At 53.0% G+C, this 24421-nt stretch overlaps 5 protein-coding genes across 5 annotated transcripts; 3 read left to right on the top strand and 2 right to left on the bottom strand.

Annotated features, from left to right (window-relative positions):
* Positions 1–569: 569 nt before the first annotated feature.
* On the bottom strand, positions 570–8216 carry SETTUDRAFT_179114 (uncharacterized protein; the record flags this gene model as incomplete). The annotated part of the gene is made up of 3 exons (XM_008027582.1): positions 570–6929; positions 6980–7917; positions 8150–8216. 3 exons carry the CDS (start codon positions 8214–8216, stop codon positions 570–572), a joined length of 7365 nt encoding a protein of 2454 aa, XP_008025773.1.
* Positions 8217–8686: 470 nt separating this feature from the next.
* Positions 8687–9976, top strand: SETTUDRAFT_163297 (uncharacterized protein). Its single transcript, XM_008027583.1, has one exon. It carries the CDS (start codon positions 8839–8841, stop codon positions 9856–9858), a length of 1020 nt encoding a protein of 339 aa, XP_008025774.1. The 5' UTR covers positions 8687–8838; the 3' UTR covers positions 9859–9976.
* Positions 9977–10232: 256 nt separating this feature from the next.
* SETTUDRAFT_171519 (uncharacterized protein) lies at positions 10233–13585 on the top strand (the record flags this gene model as incomplete). Its single annotated transcript, XM_008027584.1, has 4 exons — positions 10233–10539; positions 10595–12646; positions 12697–12893; positions 12986–13585. 4 exons carry the CDS (start codon positions 10233–10235, stop codon positions 13253–13255), a joined length of 2826 nt encoding a protein of 941 aa, XP_008025775.1. The 3' UTR covers positions 13256–13585.
* Positions 13586–16083: 2498 nt separating this feature from the next.
* On the bottom strand, positions 16084–17580 carry SETTUDRAFT_136078 (uncharacterized protein). The gene is made up of 2 exons (XM_008027585.1): positions 17409–17580; positions 16084–17353 (listed from the first exon to the last, which is right to left on the bottom strand). The coding sequence occupies exons 1-2, from the start codon at positions 17564–17566 to the stop codon at positions 16342–16344; spliced, it is 1170 nt and encodes a 389-aa protein (XP_008025776.1). The 5' UTR covers positions 17567–17580; the 3' UTR covers positions 16084–16341.
* A 1420-nt stretch (positions 17581–19000) lies between these two features.
* SETTUDRAFT_88587 (uncharacterized protein) lies at positions 19001–20026 on the top strand (the record flags this gene model as incomplete). The annotated part of the gene is made up of 2 exons (XM_008027587.1): positions 19001–19041; positions 19099–20026. The coding sequence occupies 2 exons, from the start codon at positions 19001–19003 to the stop codon at positions 20024–20026; spliced, it is 969 nt and encodes a 322-aa protein (XP_008025778.1).
* Positions 20027–24421: the final 4395 nt, after the last annotated feature.

A 24421-nucleotide genomic window follows, 5' to 3' on the forward strand; every position in this document is an offset into this window, starting at 1 on the left:
GTCAAAATTGCTCATAAAACAGTCAACTTGACCCCGAGAACGCTTCGAGGAGATACACATCAAAGGAAACTAGAAGCTAGCGCATCATTAGTCGAATTTGGATCTGCGTGGAGATTAGCGTCTTGATAGCTAAGATGAAGAGGGAATAAAACACGAGACTTAGGGGTTTCCTAAAACCAGTTTAAGCGAGGGCGAGTATCTGGCATAAGTATACATACCTCCACAGACGGTGACAATTATCAAAGCCTACAGAACACAAGAAAATCATCACATACTAAAATCCATAGAGGCATGGAAACTCACGAGCAAGGTTTTTATATTGCTGCGTCTCGCATCTCGCATCGCCCACATAACCAGTATTGGAAAAAGATCTACTGTACAAGTATTGTCTGACACAAAGTCCCATTTGCCAAAGTCGTGGTGGTATCAAGCCCACGGTGTGCGCCTCGCTATGCATATGTGTAAAAAAAAACAGCAAAAACTTTTTTAGGGAGATGTGTGTGTGTGTGTGTACGAAGTGGAAAGGTATAGAAAGAGACGATGATAAGATTCATCATCAATCCTTCGTCTTAGTATACGTCGTCATCGATTTCGCCCTCGGCGTCGACGTCCTCATCAAACTCTGCGTCCATGTTGGCATCTGCCATCTCTGTGTCCTCGTCGGACTTCTTTGTCGTCTCAGTAGGAGGGGACTGTTCAACCTCTTTGGTGGCTGCCGAACTGTTGGTTACGACAGTGTCTGATCGGTCCTGATGCTCTTGGGGTGGCTGAGCGTCGAGGGCTTGCTGCACGATGCGATACTGCTGGCTTGGATTCTTCAAGATCTGACGGCTGGTGTGCGTCTCTACCGCGCCAGCGTCTGCTGTGTTTGTATGGCCTTCTTCGTCCATGGCAGAAGTAGTGCCAGCGCGCTGTGTGGTGTGTGCTTGCAGTGTAGAGTGTCTCAGATTGTAATCTAAGCGCCAACGCTGCTTCTCGTGGTTCTTTGGCTTTCGCTTAACATGTTCGCCAAACCAATCATTTGCCGTGTCGTGTAGCTCGTCACCGAAAACAGCCCAGAAGCATGGGAGGGTGATGTAACCACCGCCGACCGTCTTCTTAACTGCACCGACAGACTCGAGCCATCCCAAGACGAGCTCAACCTCAAAAAGCTCAGTGGTATTGTCTGGGCAGTGGGAATGAACATCGGCTGCAGTGGCGCCGGCCATGAAAATCAACGGTTGCAACACAAGGTTCAGGACGCGGTACCACCAGGGCCACGTAACATGTTGACCATCGATACTGCTCCAAATAGGAAGTAAGGCACGTGAATCATCCTTCCCAGGAAGAGGCGGCTCGGGCAGAGCTTGCCAAGATGCGTTCTCCTGGTTGTCCTTAGGCAGGGTCGGTGAAGACAGTGTTTGCAACGGGTTGCCGAACTTGTACTTTTCAGTGGGAACGACGTGGATATCCCAGAACAGGCGGCTTCGATCAATTGCTCGATGGTTGTAACCGCCCTCGCAAAAGCCCCAGACTGACAGCTTCGGGAGTGGAGCTTTGAAGTCATTGTTGATAGGGGGTAGCTGCGGAATGAGCTTGACCGTTCCCTCGGTGACCATTGTCATGATGGCTGCAAAGACACTGTCTTCTTCGCACCGTGAAATATTGTACGATCGCGTCTTTGGATCTTCGCTTGCAAACGCAGTATCCATCTTTTTCTTGACCTCGACTGCCTTTAAGAAGTCATCCAGCTGGAACAATCGCGCATACTTCTTCGCCAGGGCTTGAGTAAAGTTGTAGTTGCGTCCAGGTAAAAGGCGCTTGAGCTTTCGCATCCTGAGATGTTGTTTCTCCACTAAGCTTCCAACCACGCTGACCAGTACTGATTCGCCCAGGTCCTTGAACTTCTCGTGCGCCAGATTAGCATCATAGAGGGTCTGTGGCGTTGCCGTGTTTGCCCGAATCCATGAACGTGCCTTGAGAAGCTTATCCTCAGACGACCAGGTCGCATTTCGTGACCGGTGAAGGGGAGCTGTGAACGAGTATTGCAGCTGAAGCATTGTCCTTGTGCGATCCGCGGTTGTTGCCTTGTACCAAGTTACTCGGTCCAAAGTCTCGTAGCTGGATTCCTGAACCGCAAATTTCTGCAGGGCTTCCCGCAAAGTGGGAAGAGGAAGCTCAGGATAGGCACATTTTCGTGTAGTCCATCGCACGAGGCCTGCCCAGTCATACGTCTGCGGATCTTCGATTGCAGCCACTTTTCCAGTCTCATAAGCTTCCAGGTATAGCGATTGGAAGGACACAGTCAGTTCGTCCACTTGCTTAGCCATCCGAGTTTGCATCCAGGCCCAAAGCTTGCGAGCCCTGTTCAGATCGAAGGTCTTGTCATTTGCATAAACGCTCTTGACAATGTTCCAGTCGACCATACCATCTTCTCCAGACAACGAACAGGCGACAGCGAAGGTACAGAAGAGCTTCTTAAACTCGTCCGCTTGTTCAACTTTTTTCGTGTACTGCAATTCCTTCTTACTTCTATTAAGACGTATTTTCTTCTTGTCAGTCCATGGGCGGGATGTCACATCAGGCTTCGGAGCGCCCTGAGGTGGCTGGTAGACTGGATCATTCGGATCGCCCGTAAGGCCGGTGAGACGTTCGAGTAACGTTGGCGGAGGACCAGGCTTTCCTCGCTGGCGGCTGTGAGATGTCCTGACATCCCGCTTTTTCGTCTTGCGCATCAATGTCTCACCGTTTTCTTCACCTTCATCCTCTGTCTGCGAAGCAGATTGCGTATCCTCATCAGAGCTGTGTTGAGGCGTATATACATCATCCTGCGAACTCTTGGTAGTCGTAGGCACTAAACGCACCCTCTTCTGAGAAGGTTGGTCGCGAGGAGCAGCAATTCGTACACGCTTCTTGCCCTTCTCGGCAGTAGCAGCTTGATCAGACGGGTCAGTGGGTTCAGCACCAGGCAGTTCAGGTTCGTCGTTGTTCGCTCCTGTAGGTTGAGATGCAACAGTCATAACGCCATTCAGCGCATGTTCCTCAACTGGTTCTGCAACCGAACACGGGTCCTGGGTATTGACATCCTCATCTGCTGGTTCGTCTTCACTCTCTTCATCCTCGGATTGCTCTCCATTGGGTACTGGCTCACGTTCTGGTACAGGTGCACCGATAGGACGCGTCCAGACAAGCGAGATTTGACCAGGCTTCTCAGCCGCACCAACGTCGGGTCCGCCGGTTTCTGCATCATCAGACTCCTCGCCGAGCGCCCCAATGTCTGCAGTATACAGCGGTGCTCGCCGAAGGTGCTTGCTTTTATCGTTCAAACTTGCTAGTCTCGCCCGCTTCCCCCGTGGCGCACCACCAGACTCTGGAGCCTGCTTCGAAAGCGCCTGTTCAACCCGAGCATCTTGTACTTTGCGAGCCTTGACCTCCAGCCTCTTCTGTTTGTTCAATTCTGACCGTCGGCGTTGTTTGGCTTCGTTGATCTGTTTCTCAAGATCGGGGTTCATTCGGTTGAGGACAATACTATCATCTTTGGGGGCGGCTTGGATCGGTTGATACGAGACAACCTCACCAATGAGGTCACGAATCTCCTCCGGGTAATACAAAAGGGATTTTTCCGACACACGGGCAGAGTGTTCCTTTTGATGAGAATATTGAGCCATGTTGTGTGCCAGTTTCAAGACCTCCGGGCTCCTTTCGTTCAGGTGTGCCCATGTGAACATCCTTCGGGTGGTCGTGCCTGGCGTGTTCTTGTTTTGTGCAGCAAAGTTCCAGTGCTTCAAGCCAAATTCTGGACGAGAAGCCATACTCCTCAGGGTTTCGCTGATGGTACTGAGGGACGGCTCTTTGATATTCGAGTGTCGCTCGCGCCAAATCGTAAGGAAAGGTCGTAGAATTTCACCCCCACCAGGGAACACGCCGTTGCAGCGTTTGATGATGTCCAAGATGACTTGCTGCCTAAAATGACGCTGACTACCGCCTTTCCCAGGCTCCTTAATCCTTGGCTTAGTACCCGGTACGGGGGGCACAGGAGCTTCTACAATAGCGCTATGTACGCCATCAGGGAGAGTTTGGTCATCATCTGCCTTAGAGGCGGTCCCGCGTGACCCATCAGCTGAGGGGGCTGGCACACCGTTTGCATGAGTGGTATCTGCAGTCTGCTGTGCCACATGATTTTCCGGTGCTGGACTGGTGGCATAGGGGCTCTGGTATGGTGAAGTACGGGAGCGCTCAGACGCATTGATGGGTGTCCAACCACCTACCATCCGTGATAGTGAGGGAACTGGACGTGGAGATTGTTTCCTCACCATATCAGAGACAATTTCGGACTGGCTTTTGCTTTGGCTAGGGTCTGGGCCCGCAGGTGGGGACACAACGGTCTCAACTTCTTGACTAGCAGCCACAGAGTCCGTTGCAGGCTCGATCGGCACTTCTGTACTCTTTCCACCGGCAGTTGGTGGTTCTTGAAGCTCGATGGGTATCTCTGTGATATCTTCACTGGCGATCGGTTGCTCCTCGGGCTCTATCGGCACATCTGTGCAATTCTCGCTAGTGGTTGGAAGTCCCTCAGGCTCGACCGAGGCAGGCTTGTCGGCTATGGAAGGCGGTGGAGTATAGTTCTGAATGTTCTGATGTGTTTCACGGTCACTTTGCATCTGCATTCCTGCTCGTGAAGTCTCTGGCTCTGAAGGATGCGAGGCTTTCCGTGAGGGAATGACTTCATCCACACGATGAGCCGTGGTTGTTTGCGTAGTGTCAGAAGTATGCGCTACATCATCTCGATTCGTCGATTGCTCCGGAGCAGTCTCCGCCTCGAACCAGTCAAGCTCTGCTAAACTCGGTAGCTTAAAGGTTGCAATCATTGCCTTGCGCGGCCTCCCTCGGGCAACCTTTTGCTTCATGTAGGGATTGACATACAGCCCTGGGGATGATCGTTTCTTATACTGGTCGAAGGCAGCTTGCGCTCTAGCATCGAGTTGAGAGTTGTCAAGCGGCAGATAGGTCTTCACTGGAGGCTTCGGGGGAGGCTGAGCTTCCACAGTTGGCAAGATAGGCCCCTCGCTTGGTGGAGGTGTTGCTTCAGCTGGCTTAATGACTCTGGAAACAATCGATGAGATCGTATCGCCTGTATCGTGTACACCATGAATGACCGACGGCGTACCACTTTCAGGAATGTATGTGATGTCAGCTGGAGAGGATGCCATTGGTGATAAGGGTAATGAATTCGAGTCCTGCCGAGTTTTTGTTGCGATGCGCCGCTTCTTCGTTGATGCCGGTGCGGCCACTGGGATATCAGCCTTTCGCTTCCCTGAGACGCTATGCGGCAATGAAATCTCAGAAAGATGCGGTTCTGTTGAGATAGTTCTTGACATTTGCTCTGCTTCTCTGTTCTCCAGTGGGTCTTCAGGCTCTTGCGAAGTCACAGTGGTTTCTTGCGAGGACCTACTGGCCTTGTTGGGGGTTTTTGGCGTCAAGACCTTCGCCCTCATCACGTCCATATACTTGGCAATGACTTTGGAATCTTCAAGAGCAATGCCTTCCGCTCGCTCCTGACGAAGACCTTCGATGAGATCTTGCGGTAATCGTCCGTGGTCCTTCCAGCCCAACGCTTTCCTTTGTTGCTTGCTGAGCAGTGTGGGCTCTTTGGAGAATTTTGTCGCTCGCTTCTTTTCTTTCTTCACCAATTTTGGCAGCCCGCGCTGTTCTCGAATCTTGTTTTCTTGCTCTATACCCAAACGACCTCTTGCTGAAAGGCCTGCAGCGACTCGCTCCTCTTTTGTCATGAGAGGTACACTGAGTTGGCGCTTGGCTTGGCCATGCTCAACTGTATCTGGCAACGATGTCGGATCTCCTGTCATCTGGCGGTGCGCAAGGATTTGTGCCCGGACCTTCTTGCTCAAACGAACATTGGGATCCAAACCTAGGGCCATCTTCTCCTCTGACGTGAGCAAAAGACCTGAATTTGACTTTCGTGGTTTCGGCTCTTTGGCGACCTTGACGGGCTTCTCTTTGACGACCTTTGGCTTCTTGGGGCGGCCTACTCCACGCGATGATTTTACTTTTGGCACAGCACTGGAATACTTCTTGTACCCAATCTCTTGTGCTAGTGCAGTATCCCATCGCGAACCATATTTGCGCGGCTTCATGACAGCTGAGCCAGCATCAGACAATGTTGCTGAACCAGATCCTCGTACCAGGTTCTCTGGTTTAATGATAGGGAAACCCCAAGCATCGAGGACAGCGCCATTACTTGCAGGATCCAATGGCTCGTTAGGCTCAAAGTTAGCAACGCCTTCCCAGTGAGCGTAATGAAGCTCGACAGCTTTCTCAAAGTTGGCGTATGTGCGGTATACGTAGTGAAGGAATTTCTTTTCGTCGGTAACGCCCTGGTCTCTGATGACAGATAGATGTCTCAGATGAATAGGTTGTGTCTTCTCCCAGTCGTTTGTCATGCGAGAGAAATACGACTCCATTGGGCGCCTCCAAAATGGCCCGACGATCCGGTCTCGCAGAGTCTCAGCATCCCATCCGCGAGGACCACCCAGGGCGACGGCATCGAAAACTATGTTGGGAAGAAAGCGATCCGGTGTCCATTGCGGAGGTATGACTTCCGGTTTGTCAACAGCTGGTGCATTGGCTTGAGCATCGATAGTTGTTTCCGCGTCATCCAACATGTCGTCTTCAAAGTCCTTCATTACGGAGTCACCGTCAGCATTATCGTCGAGTGGCTCTGCAGCTGATTCGTCTGCAAGGGTTGCTGTGCGTCGAAATCCAAGGTTCTTCATATCTTCGTCGGTTGGCGCACGCAGCACTTGAATACAGGTGACCCAAGCATCGGTAGACTGCTTCTTGCGTATTCTCCTTCGCTTGATCATTCCGCTCTGATCGAGTCGGATGAGGGCGCCTTGGGTAGCCCGCTTGTTCCATGTCGACATTGGCACGCCCTGATATATATTAACAAGGCATACTCAGTTATTCAAGGCATCACACTAACCAGCTTCTCGCGTATCGACCTCGTAGGAACAATACCCCCTTCGCCCACCTTGTTGTACAGCAAATGTGGAAAGCTCCGAACCACGAACGTTCCGTCTTCTTGGTAGACATCTTCCACAGCACTAGACTCAATGAAAGCGTTCTGGGAAACGAACTTTGTGTGGATGCAGAGACTGGTTCGCATCTTATTGGACTGAACAGGATACTTGGATATGTAGTTTTTACGCGCTAGTTCATCTGTCCTGTGCGGTACTGATCGCTTGTCTTGGCCGCTCAGTGCAATAAGTTCAGGCTGGGTTATGCCCGTGGCTCCGCGAGCCGCGATGAGCGAAAGCAGCACAAACTCCATACTCGGAACCTTTTTCAGATCGATGCCGTGTCCTGTCAAAGCCTGCCAAACTCTGCCTTGACTTGTGTACAGACGAGGTGCAGTCGTGCTGGAGTTTGGCTCGTCAAAAACTGCCGTTGTGGTGTATAGGGCGTCGGGCATGCTGCGAGATGGCCGACGTGCAGGCAGTGGGGTTGCAGCCTGGTTTGAGACGCTCAAGGTTTTTCGGGAGCCGCCATCTTCGCCATGGATTCGTTGTCGCAGGGCTTCTCCTAACGCACTCAGGGCCTTGGAGGGATGTGCCCTCTGGGTTGCGGAGGCGCTCAAATCCTGGTCAGGCTCTACTACATGTCCGTCTCCAGTTGTGCCAGTCTCATGTAGCTCAGCCGCTTCAAACTCGGAGAGAGTGTAGTGGCGAATCTCTGACTGGTAGACAATGCGGATATCGGGATGATTAGTGAGCCACTGCCATGTGCGTTCATAGAACTGACGGTCGAGGCCTTTTTCCGCAACCGATGTTTCGTCTTGGCTACTTGATGGACATTGTGCATCACCCTGAAGCTTTCCGTAGAACTTTTGAATGAAACGACGAAAGTCTGCACTGCTGGCGCCTATACCCAGGGTTAGTTATTGATAAGGAGGGCAGTCCAAAGCGCCACAAGAGTGAAGCAAGTAGAACACGCGATGGAGCGATGAGAAAAAGCAGAAGGACTGGGAAGATGCGATATCATGGATACAAAAGTAAATGCAGAGCAGACAATCAAAAGGCGAGTGCTTGCGCCACGCAAACTGTGGCTGATGTAATTTCAAAGGGGAACAATGCGCGCAGCGAGTCATGCATACCTTGGACGCCGAGCAGAGCAATTTCTGACAGCAAAAAGTCCAAGAGCTCATCGAGGCCTGGCGCCATGATGCTCCGCCCGTCCCCCTCGTGCTAGCTGACGTGAAGGAAAAGACGGTGAGTTGCTGTCAGCGCATGTCAAAAGGCGGAGGGACAGCGTTTCGAACGCGAGCTGCGGCTGGCTGCTAAGTCGGACAGGGAAGGATCTAACTGGCTCTGGCTGACAGCGGGGTTGGACTTGGGCGCGCAGGAGTCGGCGTGTTGGAGGAGAAGGCAAAAAGACCAGGTCGCGCTCGTCGGCGGCAGGCGGCCGCGGGCAAGGATGAGGTTCGAACGCGTGCGGGCAAGGCTGCAGTCGAATCGGTCGATACTCTGGCTGGCGTTTTTGGTGGGGTCCGACTGCGAGTGTGAAAAAAGTCCAGAGAGATGGCTCACCTCCCCGCACCGCGTCTTGGCGTTGTGGCCCGCGCGCACGCCGACAGGCAAGGCAGCCGCGACACGTCTTGCTGCTTACCCGTTGTCGTGGCGCGCGGGAACGGCGCTCCTGTCTGGGCTTGTTTGTGCACACCGGATTTGGCGGCGCCGCCAGGTTATATGTGCCTTTGCCAGTCTCCCGCACCCGGTTTCGAACTCGAGTCTCTGCGGTGCCGAAAGATGGTTGGCCCTGGACGACGCTACTTAGCAACGCGACATGTCCTTTATCTCACCTTTTGGCGCCTCGACTTCTAAGCCCGGCCGTGGATCCATCGTTGTCCGTCTCCTTGCTCAGGACAAGCCCGTCCTCAGCACCGTGTCTTACCAGTACCCGCTGAAGCTGGTTGCACCCGACCCCATACGACCACCCAGCCATGGCGGCCAGGAAGACGGCGAGCCTCCCTCGGCAACCTCCCGTCTGGTACACACCGTCTTCCTACTCACCTACGGAGGCGGCATTGTTGCTGGAGACAGCATAGACCTGGACGTCAAGCTGGACAAGAAGACGAGCCTCATCTTGTTGACCCAGGGCTCGACCAAGATCTTCAAGGCACCTAGTCCAGAAGTAGTCTCGCGGCAGTGCATGACGGTCCATCTTAAACACGACTCGGCTTTGGTCTATCTTCCAGACCCTGTCCAGCCGTTTGCCCATACGGCTTTCTCACAGTCCCAGATCTACCATCTCGACAAAGAGCAGGGCAATCTGTGCGTATGCGACTGGGTGACCAGCGGTCGCTCTGCGCGGGGCGAGAACTGGGACATTTTCGAATACAAGAGCCGGAACGAGGTATGGACACTGTATGAAGCGGGGAAGAAGAGACTTCTTGTACGCGACAATCTCATCCTGGACAAGCATGGTAGAACGGGCATGCCGCTCTCCTCACGCATGGACAACTACTCCGTCTTTGGCACCGTCATCATCCGCGGGCCAGTATTCTCATCGCTTTCCAAATTCTTCTTGGATGAATTCGATGCACTCCCGCGTATTGGAGGTCGGAACTGGGGAGATGGCGTGCAGCCGGAACTGCAGCCACACGAGCAGAGGCGACATGAGAGGCAGCAGCGAGAGAAAACGGATGGTCTGATATGGAGCGCAGCGAATGTGCGAGGCTTTGTGCTGGTCAAGTTTGCAAGCAGGGACGTGGAGGGCTCAAGGAACTGGCTGAGGGACATGGTCAAGGAAGAGGGCTCGTTGATGAGGCGGTTTGGAGAAAGGGCACTCTTGTGCTTGAAGTGAGGCTTTCTTTGCAGGCAGGATGCCTTGTTGAACGATGACCATCCGTGTGCACACGGGACAAGCACGGCTACTATCTGGCTATGAAAAAAGACACGCTGCTTATCAAGCAGAACTTTACGAGGATTCATTCACCCAAGTGTTGCGCTGTCTAGCCCAATGTGTTGTCCGTTCTGAATTGGCCAGGCGACCGGCCGACTACCACGGGCTGCCCCACGCGGGAGGGTGGCCCAAGCACTTCGCTCAGTGCACCCCAAGTCGAGGGTGACGTGCATCGCCGCTTCGCCGTGTGCAACGTTGCAAACCGCGTCCAGTCCCCAGCCACCAGGTCCTATGCTACACCCACACTCCATCCTCGCTCTCTCATCGTCGCAAACATGAGCGGCAGGCTCGTCGCGGGCCGCCTTCCCGTCCTCGCTCGCCGTTCACCGCTCCTCACACCACGATTCTACACCACCCACTCACTCCCTGCCGGCGGTCTTTTACGCAATGAAGCCGGCCTTCGACTGGTAAAACGGCGGCCGTGGCCACTGGGGAGCTACGCGCTGCACAACTTGCCCGCCACGCGATCAATATCTTTTGCGAGAGTCATACCCAAACTCGTAGGCAAGTTTGCGACTGTGGGTGCCGCCACCGGAGGGGCTATTATCGCCGGAGCCTCATATATTCAGTACCAGGCCGGCCGTATGTATTCATGCTTGACAGCAATTGCCGTCCGTGGGAAGCTAATAGGCCACAGAGGCTGGCACCTTTGCACTTGATCTCTTCAACCGAACCAAAGACGGCGCCACGGAGCTGGCCGGCGGGGCCCTCAGCACAGCGAATGGATTTTTCGACCAGATAGAAAAGGGCTTCAAGTCGACCAAGGACGAGCTTGAAAACGTGCAGTACCCGGAATGGCTGCAACGGATACTATCCAAGGATGAATCTAGTGGCTCAGGGGGCAACGGTAGTGGGGGTCCAAGAGAACCTAAGCACGGCGGCTCTGGTGGTGCTGCAGCAGCTGGCGCATCAGGCGCTGCCGCCTTTGGATACTCGCAAGATGACGACGATGATGAGGATAGGCCGCAGGCCGAAAAGATTGCGCGAGACGAGCAGATGATGATGCTCACCAAGAAGATGATCGAGATACGGGGATTGCTGCAGACGGTCGGACAATCCGAATCGCTCACGCTGCCGTCGATTGTCGTCATTGGATCCCAGTCTTCAGGAAAAAGCTCAGTACTCGAGGCTATTGTTGGTCATGAGTTCCTCCCCAAGGGGCACAACATGGTTACACGACGACCAATCGAGCTTACCCTCGTCAATACCCCAGATGCGCGCGCAGAGTACTGCGAGTTCCCGGCCATTGGCCTGGGCAAAGTGACAGACTTTGGCCAGGTTCAGAAGACACTGACAGACCTGAACATGGCTGTGCCTGCCAGCGACTGTGTGTCGGACGACCCTATCCAGCTTAGGATCTACTCGCCAAACGTGCCAGACCTCTCGTTGATCGATCTGCCGGGATACATTCAGGTTACTGGCCGAGATCAGCCCCCGCAGCTCAAGGAGAAGATTGCCCAGCTCTGTGAAAAGTATATTAGACCACCTAATGTCATTCTCGCCATCTCAGCAGCAGACGTGGATCTAGCAAACAGCACGGCGCTGCGAGCATCAAGGAGAATGGATCCCAGGGGCGAGCGGACCATTGGTGTCATTACAAAGATGGATCTTGTAGACCCCGAGCGTGGAGCTAGCCTACTAAACGATCAGAAGTATGCTCTTCGCCTGGGATACGTTGGCGTGGTATGCCGTGTACCGCCCGGCGCAGGCGGCTCTAAGCTCTTCAGTCGCGGCAATGGCAACATTTCGAACGCCATCATCAAGAACGAGCATGCGTACTTTTCATCGCACCCCGAGTTCTCGGAACGATCGGACCTTGCTATAGGTACTCAAAACCTCAAGAAGAAGCTCATGCACGTGCTTGAGCAGACAATGGCTGGCAGTCTTAAGACGACTAGTGAGGCTATCCAAAGAGAGCTCGAAGAGGCAAGATACGAGTACAAGGTACAGTACAATGAACGACCAATCAGTGCCGAGTCGTACCTTGCCGAGTCACTGGACGCCTTCAAGCACTCATTCCGCGGTTTCACGGAACAATTTGGTCGGCCGCAAGTTCGCGAGCTGCTCAAGCACGAGCTGGACCAGCAAGTACTCAACATACTTGCACAGCGCTACTGGAACAGGCCTTTTGAAGACCTCAACGCCCCCTTTCCGGAAACCGACCCTCTCAGCAACCTTGTCAAGGCAGACATAGATGGGGAGGATCAGATTTGGAAGATTAAGCTCGACAGCTCCAGTGCTGCCCTGACAAAGCTCGGTGTCGGACGCCTGGCTACCAACGTTGTTGCAGGCGCACTCCAGGCGCATGTTGATCGTCTCATTACAAACTCGCGCTTTGCCGCGCACCCGTTTGCCCGACAAGCCATTACGGACGCATCAAATTCTATACTCAAGGACCTTTCCTACGACATTTCTGACGAGCTGGAGATTTGCATCAAGCCCTACAAATACCGGATTGAAGTTGAGGATGGCGAGTGGGCGAAGGGCCGTGAGAATGTAACTGCCGTACTCAAAGAAGAACTCAAGGTTGTCGAGGCTACCGTCAAGCAGCTCGAGGACCAAGTTGGCGGACGCAAGAAGGTGCGGGATGTCATGACTTTTATTGACCGCGTGCGAAGCGGACAGGTTATGCTAGAGGGCGATGGCGTTGGTGGTGCAGGTGGCTTCAGCTCTGCACTTCTGGCAAAGGGTACGTACCGACGACTTGGATTTGAATTTGACGTGCTGACAGATTACTAGGCCGTGAAGCAGTCTTCCTCCGAGACCGTATCGACGTGCTCAAGCTCCGGCTCATGGCAGTCAAGAGCAAGCAGTGTGCAACCAAGAAGAACAAGTACCACTGCCCTGAAGTGTTCCTGGATGCCGTCGCAGACAAGCTCACGACGACGGCCGATCTATTCCTCGACGCGGAGCTGCTCTCCAAGTTTTACTACATTGTAAGTCTCATCCATCGTATATATATATATATATATATATATGTATTCGCTCTTCTTCTGTATACAGTACTAAGACTAATATTTCCGTACAGTTCCCCCGTGAACTCGACGCGCGCCTAGGCCGCGGCCTCTCGCAGGAAGAAATCGACCGCTTTGCAAAGGAAGACCCCAAGATCAAACGCCATCTCGATGTCGTGCGCCGCAAGGAGCTGCTCGAGCATGTGCTCAAGGAGATGGAGGGCCTGCGCCAACTGGAGCAGCGCGAAAAACGCATGATGGGACGTCGTGAGGAGAGGGAGCGCGAGAGGGGTGATCGCGATCGTGATCGCGATCGTAGGAAGAAGGGTTGGAGCATGTTTTGAGCCTTCTCTTTGCCCTTTTCTCTCTCTTTTTCCCCTCTCTCTTTTTCTCTCTTCTCCCTCGTTTTTTTTCATGGCTTTTTGGATTGATTGATTGATGGATGGATGGATTGATTGATGGGTTCGGGCTTCTGCACTTGGCAAAAGTTTGGGTTGAGTTGAGTTGAGTCGAGTTGGAATGCAGCGGCAGATGAAAGATGAAAGATGAAAGATAAAGATGTTTTGGCGGCCGGCTGGTTTAGAGATTCACACACACACACACACACATCATGATGGGCTACAATGATGATGATGATGATGATGATGAAGATTATGGGTGAGGAATGAATCCGCTTATTCTCTCTCTCTCTCTCTCTCTTTTTTTTTTCTTCCTTGTCTTGTCCTGTCTTGTCTTGTCTTGTCTTATCTTCATTCAACTTATATATATATTCACGTCTTTGTCCATGTATATCCATGCACAGGGCCTTTTTCTCCTTTTTTTCTACATATACTATTATAGCGCTAGACAGGCGTACATGGTTATTTTCTTCCATACACTTGGCCACACTAACCTACCTACTAAAGAAACAATTTCCAGGTTTTTTTTTCTTTTTCTTTTTTCTGTTTTTTGTTTTTTTCTGAATACTCGCGCGAGTAATTCTGCTTTATCTTGTTTACTTGGAGAGACTATGTATGTATAGATTGACGTTTTCTTTTCTTTTCTTTTTTTCTTCTTCTTCTTCTTCTTCTTCTTCTTCTTCTGGTTTTATCTATATATGCTGAGTGGGAAATGGACGTGTATAAGTTAGTGTGTTTATTGATTTGTTTGTTTGTGTAGTTGTGGGTTTGTTGTGTTCTTGCGCACTTAAAAGGCAAGCAAAGTATATATATATATAAGTGTAGTGCTGGTAGAGTAAAGAAAAAAGTTGGATGGATAGATGGATGGATGGATCTAGGGTAACGTGGTTCATAAGCGAGTCGGCCACCCAAGCGAGTCGGCCACTTTGTACCGGCGCGTCGACGTTAACACTATAACGCGTTATGTCTCAACCACACAATCATTTGTTAATCTATTCTGAATCTGATCTTCAACTTGCTCTTTTTAACGTCCAATCGCAACGTGTTCAAAGCCAAAGACGTGCTGCTTCTATCTATAACGTGCCTCGAACTACTCTCCAAGACCGACGCGCTAGAAAGCGCTTTCGACGCGACTGCGAACCGAATTCAAAGCGCCTAAATAAGCTAGAAGAGGAGGCTATTGTTAGGCGTATTCTTGAAGAGTCTACGCGAGGATTTGCCCCTATAAAGGCTGAGGTTCGAGCAATGGCTGATAAACTGTTAGAGGAGCGTGGTGGCAACCCTGTTGGCAAGAACTGGGTTGACAACTTTGTTAAGCGGACTCCTGAGCTCCGTACGCGCTGGAGCCGTCCCTATGATCACCAGCGAGCCGCCTGCGAGGATCCAGTGGCTATCCAGCGCTGGTTTGACTTAGTCCAGGCGACAAAGCAGAAGTGGGGTATTGTGGACGATGATATCTACAACTTTAACGAAACTGGCTTTATGATGGGCAAGATTTTATCACAGTTATTAATCACAGGCTTAGAAGGATATGGGAAAAAGAAGCGGATACAGCCAGGCAACCGCGAGTGGGTTACTGTGATCCAAGGCGTGGGCGCGTCAGGTCGCCGAATACCACCCTTCGTTGTCTTTGCGGGCAAGGTGCTTATCAACGTCTAGTTTGAGGATTTGCCTGCTAACTAGGTTCTTGAAGTCAGTCCTAATGGCTAGACGAATAATTAGCTTGGTCTTGCCTGGTTAGAGCACTTTGATACCCATACAAAGAGGCATACTGTAGGTGGGTATCGACTGCTTATTATTGACGGCCATGAGAGCCACTGCTCCATCGATTTTCAAGATCTTTGCAAGGAGAAGAATATTATTCTTCTCTGCATGCCTCCACACTCGTCTCACCTGTTGCAGCCCCTTGACGTCGCCTGCTTCTCGCCGTTGAAGCGTAAGTATGGCGACGCTGTTTCAGGCTTGGCACGCAACCGCACCCACTATATTAGCAAGGAAACCTTCCTACTAGCCTTTAAGGCTGCTTTTGAGCAGTCTATCACGAAGGAGAATATCCAAGCTGGCTTCAGAGGCGCTGGACTAGTCCCACACGACCCACAGGCTGTGCTATCTAAGCTTGATGTGGTGGTGCAGACGCCAGTACAATCACCGCGACAGGCAGCCGCCTGGGAGGCGCAGACACCACGCAACGCGCGCGAGGTTGAGGCTCAAAGTACTCTTATTCGACAGAGAGTAAGAAACCGCCCTAGGTCTTCTGCAAATTCTCTTAACGAGAAGGTTGTGCAGCTAAGTAAAGGGGCTCAGCAAATAGCACATGAGATAACGCTTATGAGGGAGGAAGTAGCTGCTCTTCGAGAGGCTCTAGACACAGCAAATAAGCGTAAGAACCGCAAGCGGCGATACGTACGGACAGAAGAGACTCTTACTGTAGGCGAAGTACAAGAAGTATTAGCTGAACAGGCGGGTAGCAGTCGTGGTGATGGTGAGAGTGCGTCGAAGAGGGTGCGAGGAGAGCGGCGGTGCGGGCGTTGCAAGCAGACTGGACACAACGCTCGTACCTGCGCAGTTGAGATAGATAGTGCAAGTGATAGTAGCGATTCTGACAATTAATTTGGTATATTGCAATAGTTTATTGACTGTGATAAAAGACTGTGATAACGTGTTGAAGTTGACGCGACGGTACAAAGTGGCCGACTCGCTTGGGTGGCCGACTCGCTTATGAACCACGTTATCTTAAAGTTTATCTTTTGCTCCCAAAAAAGAGAGGAGGGGGGGCGAAAGGGATCTTGTCTTTCTTTTCTTTCTTTCTCTTTTTAGCTATTATTTTGGTAACAGGGACAGAGAAAAGAAATTTAGAAGAAGATGAAGATGAAGATGAAGAATGTAAAAGAAGAAGAAGAAGAAAGGTGTATCTTCCAAAGGAAACACCAAAGCTAAACCAAACCAAAAAAGAAGTACATCGCTAAGTCGCACAGAAATCTAGTAGAGAAAACATTTCATCACATGTCACTCCTTCACAGTCAAAATAACTCTTAGCCCAAAACACCCCAGTGTTTCTTGATATCCCAATTCAACTCGGTCATGCCTTGCAGGTCATCGCCGTTGAGGTATCCGACACCCTCTTGGACGAGGACTTTCCAGACGCGGTTGCGTAGGCCAATGGGCCATTTTGGAGCACTCCAGTATCGCGACTTGAGACCTCTCTGCTTGGCATCATGGATCTGGGTGCGAATCTTGTGTAGCTGGGTATCGGACAAGCGGCCGAACCACAGCCATCCGATGGAGGAGCCAAAGTTGACAGATGCGTAGTACGAGTTTGTGCTGTCAAAGTGCGAGTTGGGAGTTGTGCCGACGGTGCCTTGGCCTTGGCGCTTGGGGGTGGTGGAGGAATCGGCTGGTGTTTCGTCTTGGATCAGATGGTCGAGTGGGGCGTCGAAGAAGATGTCACGGTAGGTCACGTTTGCGGTGATGAGGTCAAAGGGGGCGTTGCCGGTGGCTACGACAGTGATGGGTCCCGAGACGACGGATGTGCCGTTAAAGTGCGTCAGGTATCCCTTTTCTCGCAGTGAGGAGATTTGCTGGGATACCACGGGGAAGATTTGGTGGCCGTCGTTTTTGAAGTCGACGAGTAGGACGAGGGTTTGGGCGGGGTCTGTGTCAAAGACGCCGTTTTTGGTCGTGGATGTGGTTGCAAATGTGGTTGCAGCGTTCTTGTGGTCGAGCATGCGTGTCAATGGGTCGACGTACATGGAGCGGAACGTGTTGTTCTGCGTCAGGGCGTTGGTGTTGTGGCCGACGAATAGTTCATTGTCGAAGAGCCAGACATCGGCTTCGACGCCGCTGCAGCCCCAGTGGAGTGCGTCGTACAGCGGGACTCGTCGCCAGTAGTCGTTGTGCGAATGGCAGGGTACAGGTACTACGTCACGTGTAATGTCAAGTAGTTGCGACTCGTCGTATCGACTCCAATCCAAGCCAGGGCGTGCATGATGGTCGAGGAAAACAGGTACGAAGCCTAGCAATACGTTGACCATGTGGAGAAGACCACTGGAAGGAGTTAGCGCGTGTTGGTTTGGCGTAACGGGTACTCGGGGGCCCTTACAAAAAGATGACAATCAGCAAGGGGATGATGACACAGGCCCTGGTAGCATGCTTTCTTCTTAGTCGGTACTTGTTGGCTTGTTTCTTTTCGTCTGGCAAGCGCAGGCGGCCAAACTCGGCGTCTGGGCGCGGCTTGCCATTCCGCCGTCGTATGCTCATGGTGAGGCGTTTCCAAAAACCCAGTGGTGGGGCAATGTCGTCGTGGTCGTGGTCGTGGTCGTGGTCGTGGTCGTCGTGGTCGCTGTCTGAGGCATAGGCCGTGTCGTGGCCATGGTGCAGGGCATGCAAGGGATAGTGTGGCAGCGATTCCTTGGAAGAGGAAAAGTCCGGGTCGGGGGACGAGTGGCGCAGGAGGGGCACGGTGGTGATTGAACGTGGTGTTCCGGCCATGTCAGGCACGAGCCAATGGGCGGCGAGGATCGGGCACGATCTGTCAAGCGAGGGCCCTTGGACGTGGGGCGAAAGCGAGGGCGCGGCGGTGCGGGTGGTGTCGAATGCTCGAGAGGGCCGTGGCGAGGGAGAGGAGGCTTCGTAGCGAGAGACGGGGAGCGTTTCGAGAGCACAGGTGCTGACTTATAGACAGGACCGTTTTGTGTTTCGCGGGAGAGGCCGACTGTCAAGATGCACGGCCGACTCGACAACAGGCGCGCCGATGCAGGGACGGATGCTGGCAAGGCTTGTCTCACGCTTGCCACGGCCAGTGCAGGGGCGGAGAGAAAGGAGGGAAAATCAGGAGAGGCGGGCGATGCTCAGAAACGAGCGGGGTGTCAGGAGGCTCTTATGGCGAAACAGGCAAACTACGAGGGCCAAGCGTGCGTGCGGGCGTGGTTTGGGAGGCCGGGCCCAACGAGTCTGGGGAAAGCGTGCGCCGTGCTGAAAGAGAGCGGTACCGTCTAGAGAGCCAGACTCGGCACGCAACACGGCCTGCGATGGTGATTGGTGTGTCGAGGGGGGGCGGTGGACACGCAGCCAAGCAGCAGGTGGCGGGAGGGGGAGGGGGAGGGGGAGGGGGCAGAGGTGCAGGTGAAGGATGGTTATATGTCAGCGCCGCCGGGGCCAGTGGACGGCATCTTCGCCACGGCCGCCAGATGGAGGCAGGTGGATTACTGCGTACATGTCGACGACAAGTCAGACTGTCGCCATGGTCGAGGGCAGTCGGGCCGAGGCGTGTCGCAAGAGCTTCCACATGGCGGCGTGGCTGCGAGACCATGACTTGATTAAGCCTTTGGGCCAGCGCAGCTCCCCAAGCGGGCGGGCGGCGGCGGGCCTGGCTGACTTGGCCTATGGGAGCGTGGCGCGCGTATGTACGTATGCGTAAGGGAGGGCGGCGTATTGCGAGAGCCACAAACATCCGGCGGTGCTATTGCGGCGCGCAAGCCACAGGGCGGGATTGGGGAGACGCGCTGCGCTGCGTATATGCACTGCGCTGCTTAACTTTGCCAAGGCCTCCGACCGCCCCGCTTTTTCTGCCCTGCCCTGCCCTGCCCTGCCTGTAGCCGCTCCGCTTGTTTTTTTTTACGACTTGCCAGCTGCGACGTTGCGACCGCCCACGACCAGCCCGTCGTCATCATCATCATCACCTGCCCGCCCAAAATGCCTCACAAGCACAAGCGCGTCGACGACGATGAATCCCAGTGCGTCATCCTCCCGCCCGCTGCCGCCCTAACCTAACCCTAACCCGACCCTGCCAGGTTCGATCTTCCGCCCACGCTGCACGCTGCACCCCTCGCTGTCGGCAAAGCACGCACATTCAGCTCCGCCCCAAGGACCAAAAAGCGAAAGGTCGCACAGGTCGACGGCTATGGCGCAGACGACACCCCCAAGGCCTTTCAGCGCCTCATGGCCTTTTCCTACGGCGCGCCCAAGAAGCGTTCAGGCCTCGACGACGGCGCCGTGAAGCCCGCTAAGCAGAAGAAGCAGCAGCAGCAGCAACCGCCAGCAACCGAAGCAAACCAGCATGTCAAGGACAGCAAGAGTGGGCATCGCCCGGCTCAGTCCGCAGCCGCATTGAAAATCCAGCCCGGAGAATCCATGGCCGACTTCCGCGCGCGCGTCGACCAGGCCCTGCCGCTATCCGGCATTGCAAAGTCCGGCAAGAATATTGCCGGCCTGAGCGACCACAGAGTCACCAAGCACGAGCGGCGACTCAAGCGCCTCCAGCAAGGATGGAGAGAGGAGGAGGCCCGTCTGCGCGAGAGGGAAATGGAGAGGAGAGAATTGGCAGAGGAAGAAGAGGATGAGCTCGAAGCCATGTGGGAAGACAAGACGGACGACCTTCCGGCCCAGCGAACTGTAGACGGCAAAAAGAAGAAGAGCAAAAAGGGCAAGCGCAAGTTAAAGGTCGGCGAGGTGGCCCAGGACAGCGAGGATGAGTGGGAGGCGCTCAAGCGGAAGAGGGACGAGAGGAAAGGACTGCATGACATTGTCCACGCCCCACCAACCCTGACAAAGACACCGCGGGAGATTTTCAAGGTCAAGAACGGCGCTGGCGCAAAAGTGGCTAATATACCCAATGCGGCCGGCAGTCTGAGGAAGAGAGAAGAGCTGGGCGAGGAGCGCCAGAAGATGATTGCTGCCTATCGCCAGATGATGGCTGCAAAGAAAGGCGAGACGGCATGAGATGCTGCTAGCCATCTCTTGGTGCGCGACAAGAGTGCAGCAACAGATGCCTAGAGTGGGGCGTTTTTGGTAGCAGTATCTCGACGCACCAAGAGCTACTACTAGAGCATGCACGGATTGTCTTTCCGACTCTACCGCCGTCCACCCTCGGCCCATGACATGACGCACATAGATCAATAATGCATGCACGCGCTCGGAATCCGCATCCGTCCACTCCCAACAAAGCCACACCCCCGCGACACTGGGGCCCCAGGCTCTTGCCGCCACGCACACGCGCCACGGAGATATTGTGCGATCAAGCCACATGTCCGCGCACAGACGCAAGCTTATCCCGGCCAAGCCTCGACATAAGCTTTTTTGACTCCCCCATCAAAAAGTGGGGCCCCTTGTCCTCACAGCCACAACGCCCTCACCCTTTGCACCTGACACACACATGCACCCACCTCTATCCGCCCCTCTCCCCACATGTTTCTACCGCACAAACGCAGTATAGCATCATTCCCCCCTCCACCCGAATGACTGCCCGTGCGCGCCTCTCGAAACACAACCCGCGACACACCCAACATACACATGCAGTAGCTGCTGCACAAACTAAAACCACTTTCCCATACTTGTACACTGTCTCTGCTTGTCGACATCTCCGTTCTGCATCATTACACCGTATGCGGAGCGGAATATATGCGACTATGTACATGCAGTAGCCCGTCTTTCCAAGGCCCCCCAATCAATCAATCAATCAATCAATCAATCAATCAATCAATCAATCAATCAATCAATCAATCAATCAATCTACCAAGCAAGCAAAAGCATGCAGAAACTATAAAAAAAACAAGATTCTACGCCAGTCCTCGTATCTGTAATGTACGCACGCACGCACGCACGCATGCCGTGCTGACCACAAATTACATCTGTATATATGTATGTACTAGCCACGGACGAATTCTATAGTGCGTGTGGTGTGGCTCTCCCCTGTCACCCCTCACTTTCTGTCCTGCCGAAGAAAGCAAGGCAAGTATGAGAGGGAAGGGGGCAGCGGGACGGGAGGTAGGGGGGGGGGGTGGTCAAGCTTTCGTAAGCCACACCCACCCACCCACACATCCACACACACACATGCCTATTTTCCCTAGCTGCTAGCTGCCAGCCATCTCGTCATCATCAGCATCCTTGCGCTTATCTAAGGGGGAATGTGTACAATCATCCAGCCGGCCACTTTCGCAATCCAGATTGGTAATGTGAAATACCTGCTTGCTTATTGGTTGGCTCGCGCTAGTAAGTAGGGGGGGGGGGGGGTGGTCGAGACATGTACTAGTATACAGGGCTACTGCTGCACTGCCACGCAAGCCACCTTGCAAAGTCCCTGTTTTCTGCAATTATGAGTGGGAGGGCATGCCAAGGGTAAAACCAAGTAACTTTATCTAAGCCCTTGCGGGGGTTTTTTAAACACTACTTAGATGCTATGTAAGATTTCCCACGCTTCCTTGTCCCATAACCGCTTTCTCCTTCTTCAATCCAGCCTTTTTTTTCAGGGGAGAGGACGGGGGATGGGTCGATGAATGTAGGTTCGGAATGTGTATATATATATATATATATGTATACCTGTGTGGCTGTATGGCTGTAAGTACGCATGGATCAATGGATGTAAAAAGCTAAGCTAAGCTACTTCCACACCTACTTACATAGATCCATAGATCCAGAATCCTACATACATAGCTAAACTAACACTTCTTCATCCTCCCTCCTCCTCCTCCTCCTCCTTTTCCCCTCTCTTTCTCTCTCTGTGTGTGTGTCTGCGCAGTGATCTACACATACACCATGTATACATGCTGCGGCTCACTGCGGCTGTGCCATGCTGCGCCCCGCGTTTCACGTCTTACCTTCTACACGCTACATCTCCGCATTGATTGGTTAGTCGTTAGAAGCAGAGAATGTAGGGTAGATGCGAGTGAGAGTGAGAGTGAGAGAAGCGGGGAATAGAATCGTGCACGTCATGGAGTTGGTGATGGTGGCGGTACTACGGCGGTTCATGGACATATATACATACATACAGTAGATACACACGTACGTACGCATACCTACACGTATAGAGCTACCATTGCACCTCAACAAATGACAGCACTACTACATATTCTACTCTGATACAATACAAGAGCATCGCTCAACCTGCATGCGTGACTTTCCACACGAATACTAAATACTATATTTTCCGCAGTCATCACATGACAACCCGCAAAGTAAGTACGTACTTAACTCATATTTTCCAATATCCATTCTGCCATACAAAAAGCCGCGTCTAACCTCAACTACACTCCCACCCCAACGTATCCTCCGCCCGCACACTCAGCGCAATCGCCGACCGTGTCAAAGCACTCAGCACATGTTTCGGCACGGCGGCCCTGCACGTACAGCCATCCGACGCGGCGGTGCCTATAGCCAGGGTTTTGGAGAAGACGACGTGGTGCTGCGATGAGGGCGCAGCTAGAAACCGGTCTATTGGATGTACGCATGAGCCCATGTTTCGCTGCTGCTGCTGCGATGGCGGCTGGGCTACATGCAGGCCAAGCACCGCGCTGTGATACGAACATGGCGGTGCGGAGGCGTGATTGGAGGATTGCACATGGGCTGTGAAGTCAGCTTTTTTTTGCTCAGCTTGCGCACTAGGACGCGAGAGGTGCTGTGACGTGCCAGAGGAGACGATGCAGATTTCAGTTGGACCTTTGTTGTTGGCGAGGGCTGAGCGGCCGGTGGCTGGCGACGCCATTGGATTGAACTGGGGCTAGTTGAGGGGGGGGGGTCCCGTGTAGTCTGTAAGTAGGGTTCAAAGTACGAGGAGTAATGGTGTGCTTGGAAATGGGAATTGGTATACACGACAAAAGGAGTGGTTGTAGTTGCGAGCGTGTCTGCAAAATGCTATTTATCTAACGAGTCTTTCCCATCCATCCCAGGAGACTAAACTCGCTATTTCATATGCTTACTGAGGCAACACAGGAATCGTGGGGTGAGAAGAAGAAGAAGGAACGAAAAGCCACTTGTAACACAGAGGGATGAGTGTGTCTGCAAGAAAGCTTTGGAAGCTCAACTCAGCCCCTCAGGGGGGGAACAGCATCTGGGGTTCCTACGCACGCTCCAGGTGATTGTTGGGCGAATTGCAGACACGACAACACGGAGGAAGAACCTCGAGTGGGAAGGCTGTGTGGCTCAACGCCCGAGTGCAAGGCCAATGAGACGCAGCAGATGGATGATTCAAAAAAAAAGAAAGCTTTGGCTGCGAAGACTGCAAACAGCTGAACCCCCTGCCCCCAGTTCGCCTAACTTACAGGCGAACATGTGGCGTGGGGAAAGGATGGGGGACATGCCATATCTGAAGCCATGGTTGCCCCACCACTTCACTTCCGACCCCCGAGAAACGGGGATTCCAGCCTCTCTTGGACCCAGCAATTGCATGTGTCCCAGGGCGAAACTCAAGGTTGAGAGCTGTTGCCGTGGCCATTGGTGAAGAGCGTTGTGAGCGTTTCCCCGATCCAGATTCCTGTGTAACCGAAGCGGCTTTCAGCCTTGCCCGGTGCCAGTTTATCAACGGGGGGTTTCAAACGCGGTGACGCATGCCAATGTTGCCTTGGGATGCGTGCCACATGTCTCACCTCGTAAAAGCAGTGGGTGGAAAATTCGTTCGCGTGGAAACGCATCCGATGGGACGGTTGTTTCCTTTTTCTTTTTCTTATTCACCGGTTTCAATCGCGCCGCGTATCGTGTACAGAAGTCAGGTTGAGCAGCGGAACTCCGCCTTTGCTTGCAGATTCAGCGTTGCATTCTGGAAATTTAACCCAGCCTGAAGTTGTATGCAGATGTTGTTATTGTTGAATATCTTGGTTCACGTCGGAGTAGCAGATATTCGCTATCATTTAATCGTAGACCGTGAGACTGTGACAGCGACCTTGTAGTAACCAGTGCTGACACTCCATGATGCAAGTATTCCTGTCGTTGCAGTTAGCTCTATTCCCAACCAACGCTTTATTGAACAGGATGCACCAAGTCCAAACGATGGTGGCTGATATGGTATTCAGGCTGATCTGCCTGACCAAAGCCCCCAAAAGCGAATACAGGGACTCGGAAAACAAAAAGCGCTTGTACCGCACTTAGCCTGGCGACCGTGATAGCCAAAGCACTCATAACGGGTGGGAGAATCTATTATTGGTAGCTGCGTCACTTTCACCGAAGCCGCGGTACTTAACGTCAACGGATGTGGTGTCGAGTAGTATAGCCGGCGCTCACGTTTACACGGCGATTGGTTTTCCACGAGCGGCGTACATCTGCAGAGGTGCATGGCCCCCGTACGTCGCTCGTGGGGTGCATGCCAATGCCGACCCCCAAAACAATCTCCGATTGAGCCGCTCAACA

Source organism: Exserohilum turcica (assembly GCF_000359705.1).
Source record: "Exserohilum turcica Et28A unplaced genomic scaffold SETTUscaffold_2, whole genome shotgun sequence".
Classification (NCBI taxonomy): Eukaryota; Fungi; Ascomycota; class Dothideomycetes; order Pleosporales; family Pleosporaceae; genus Exserohilum; species Exserohilum turcicum.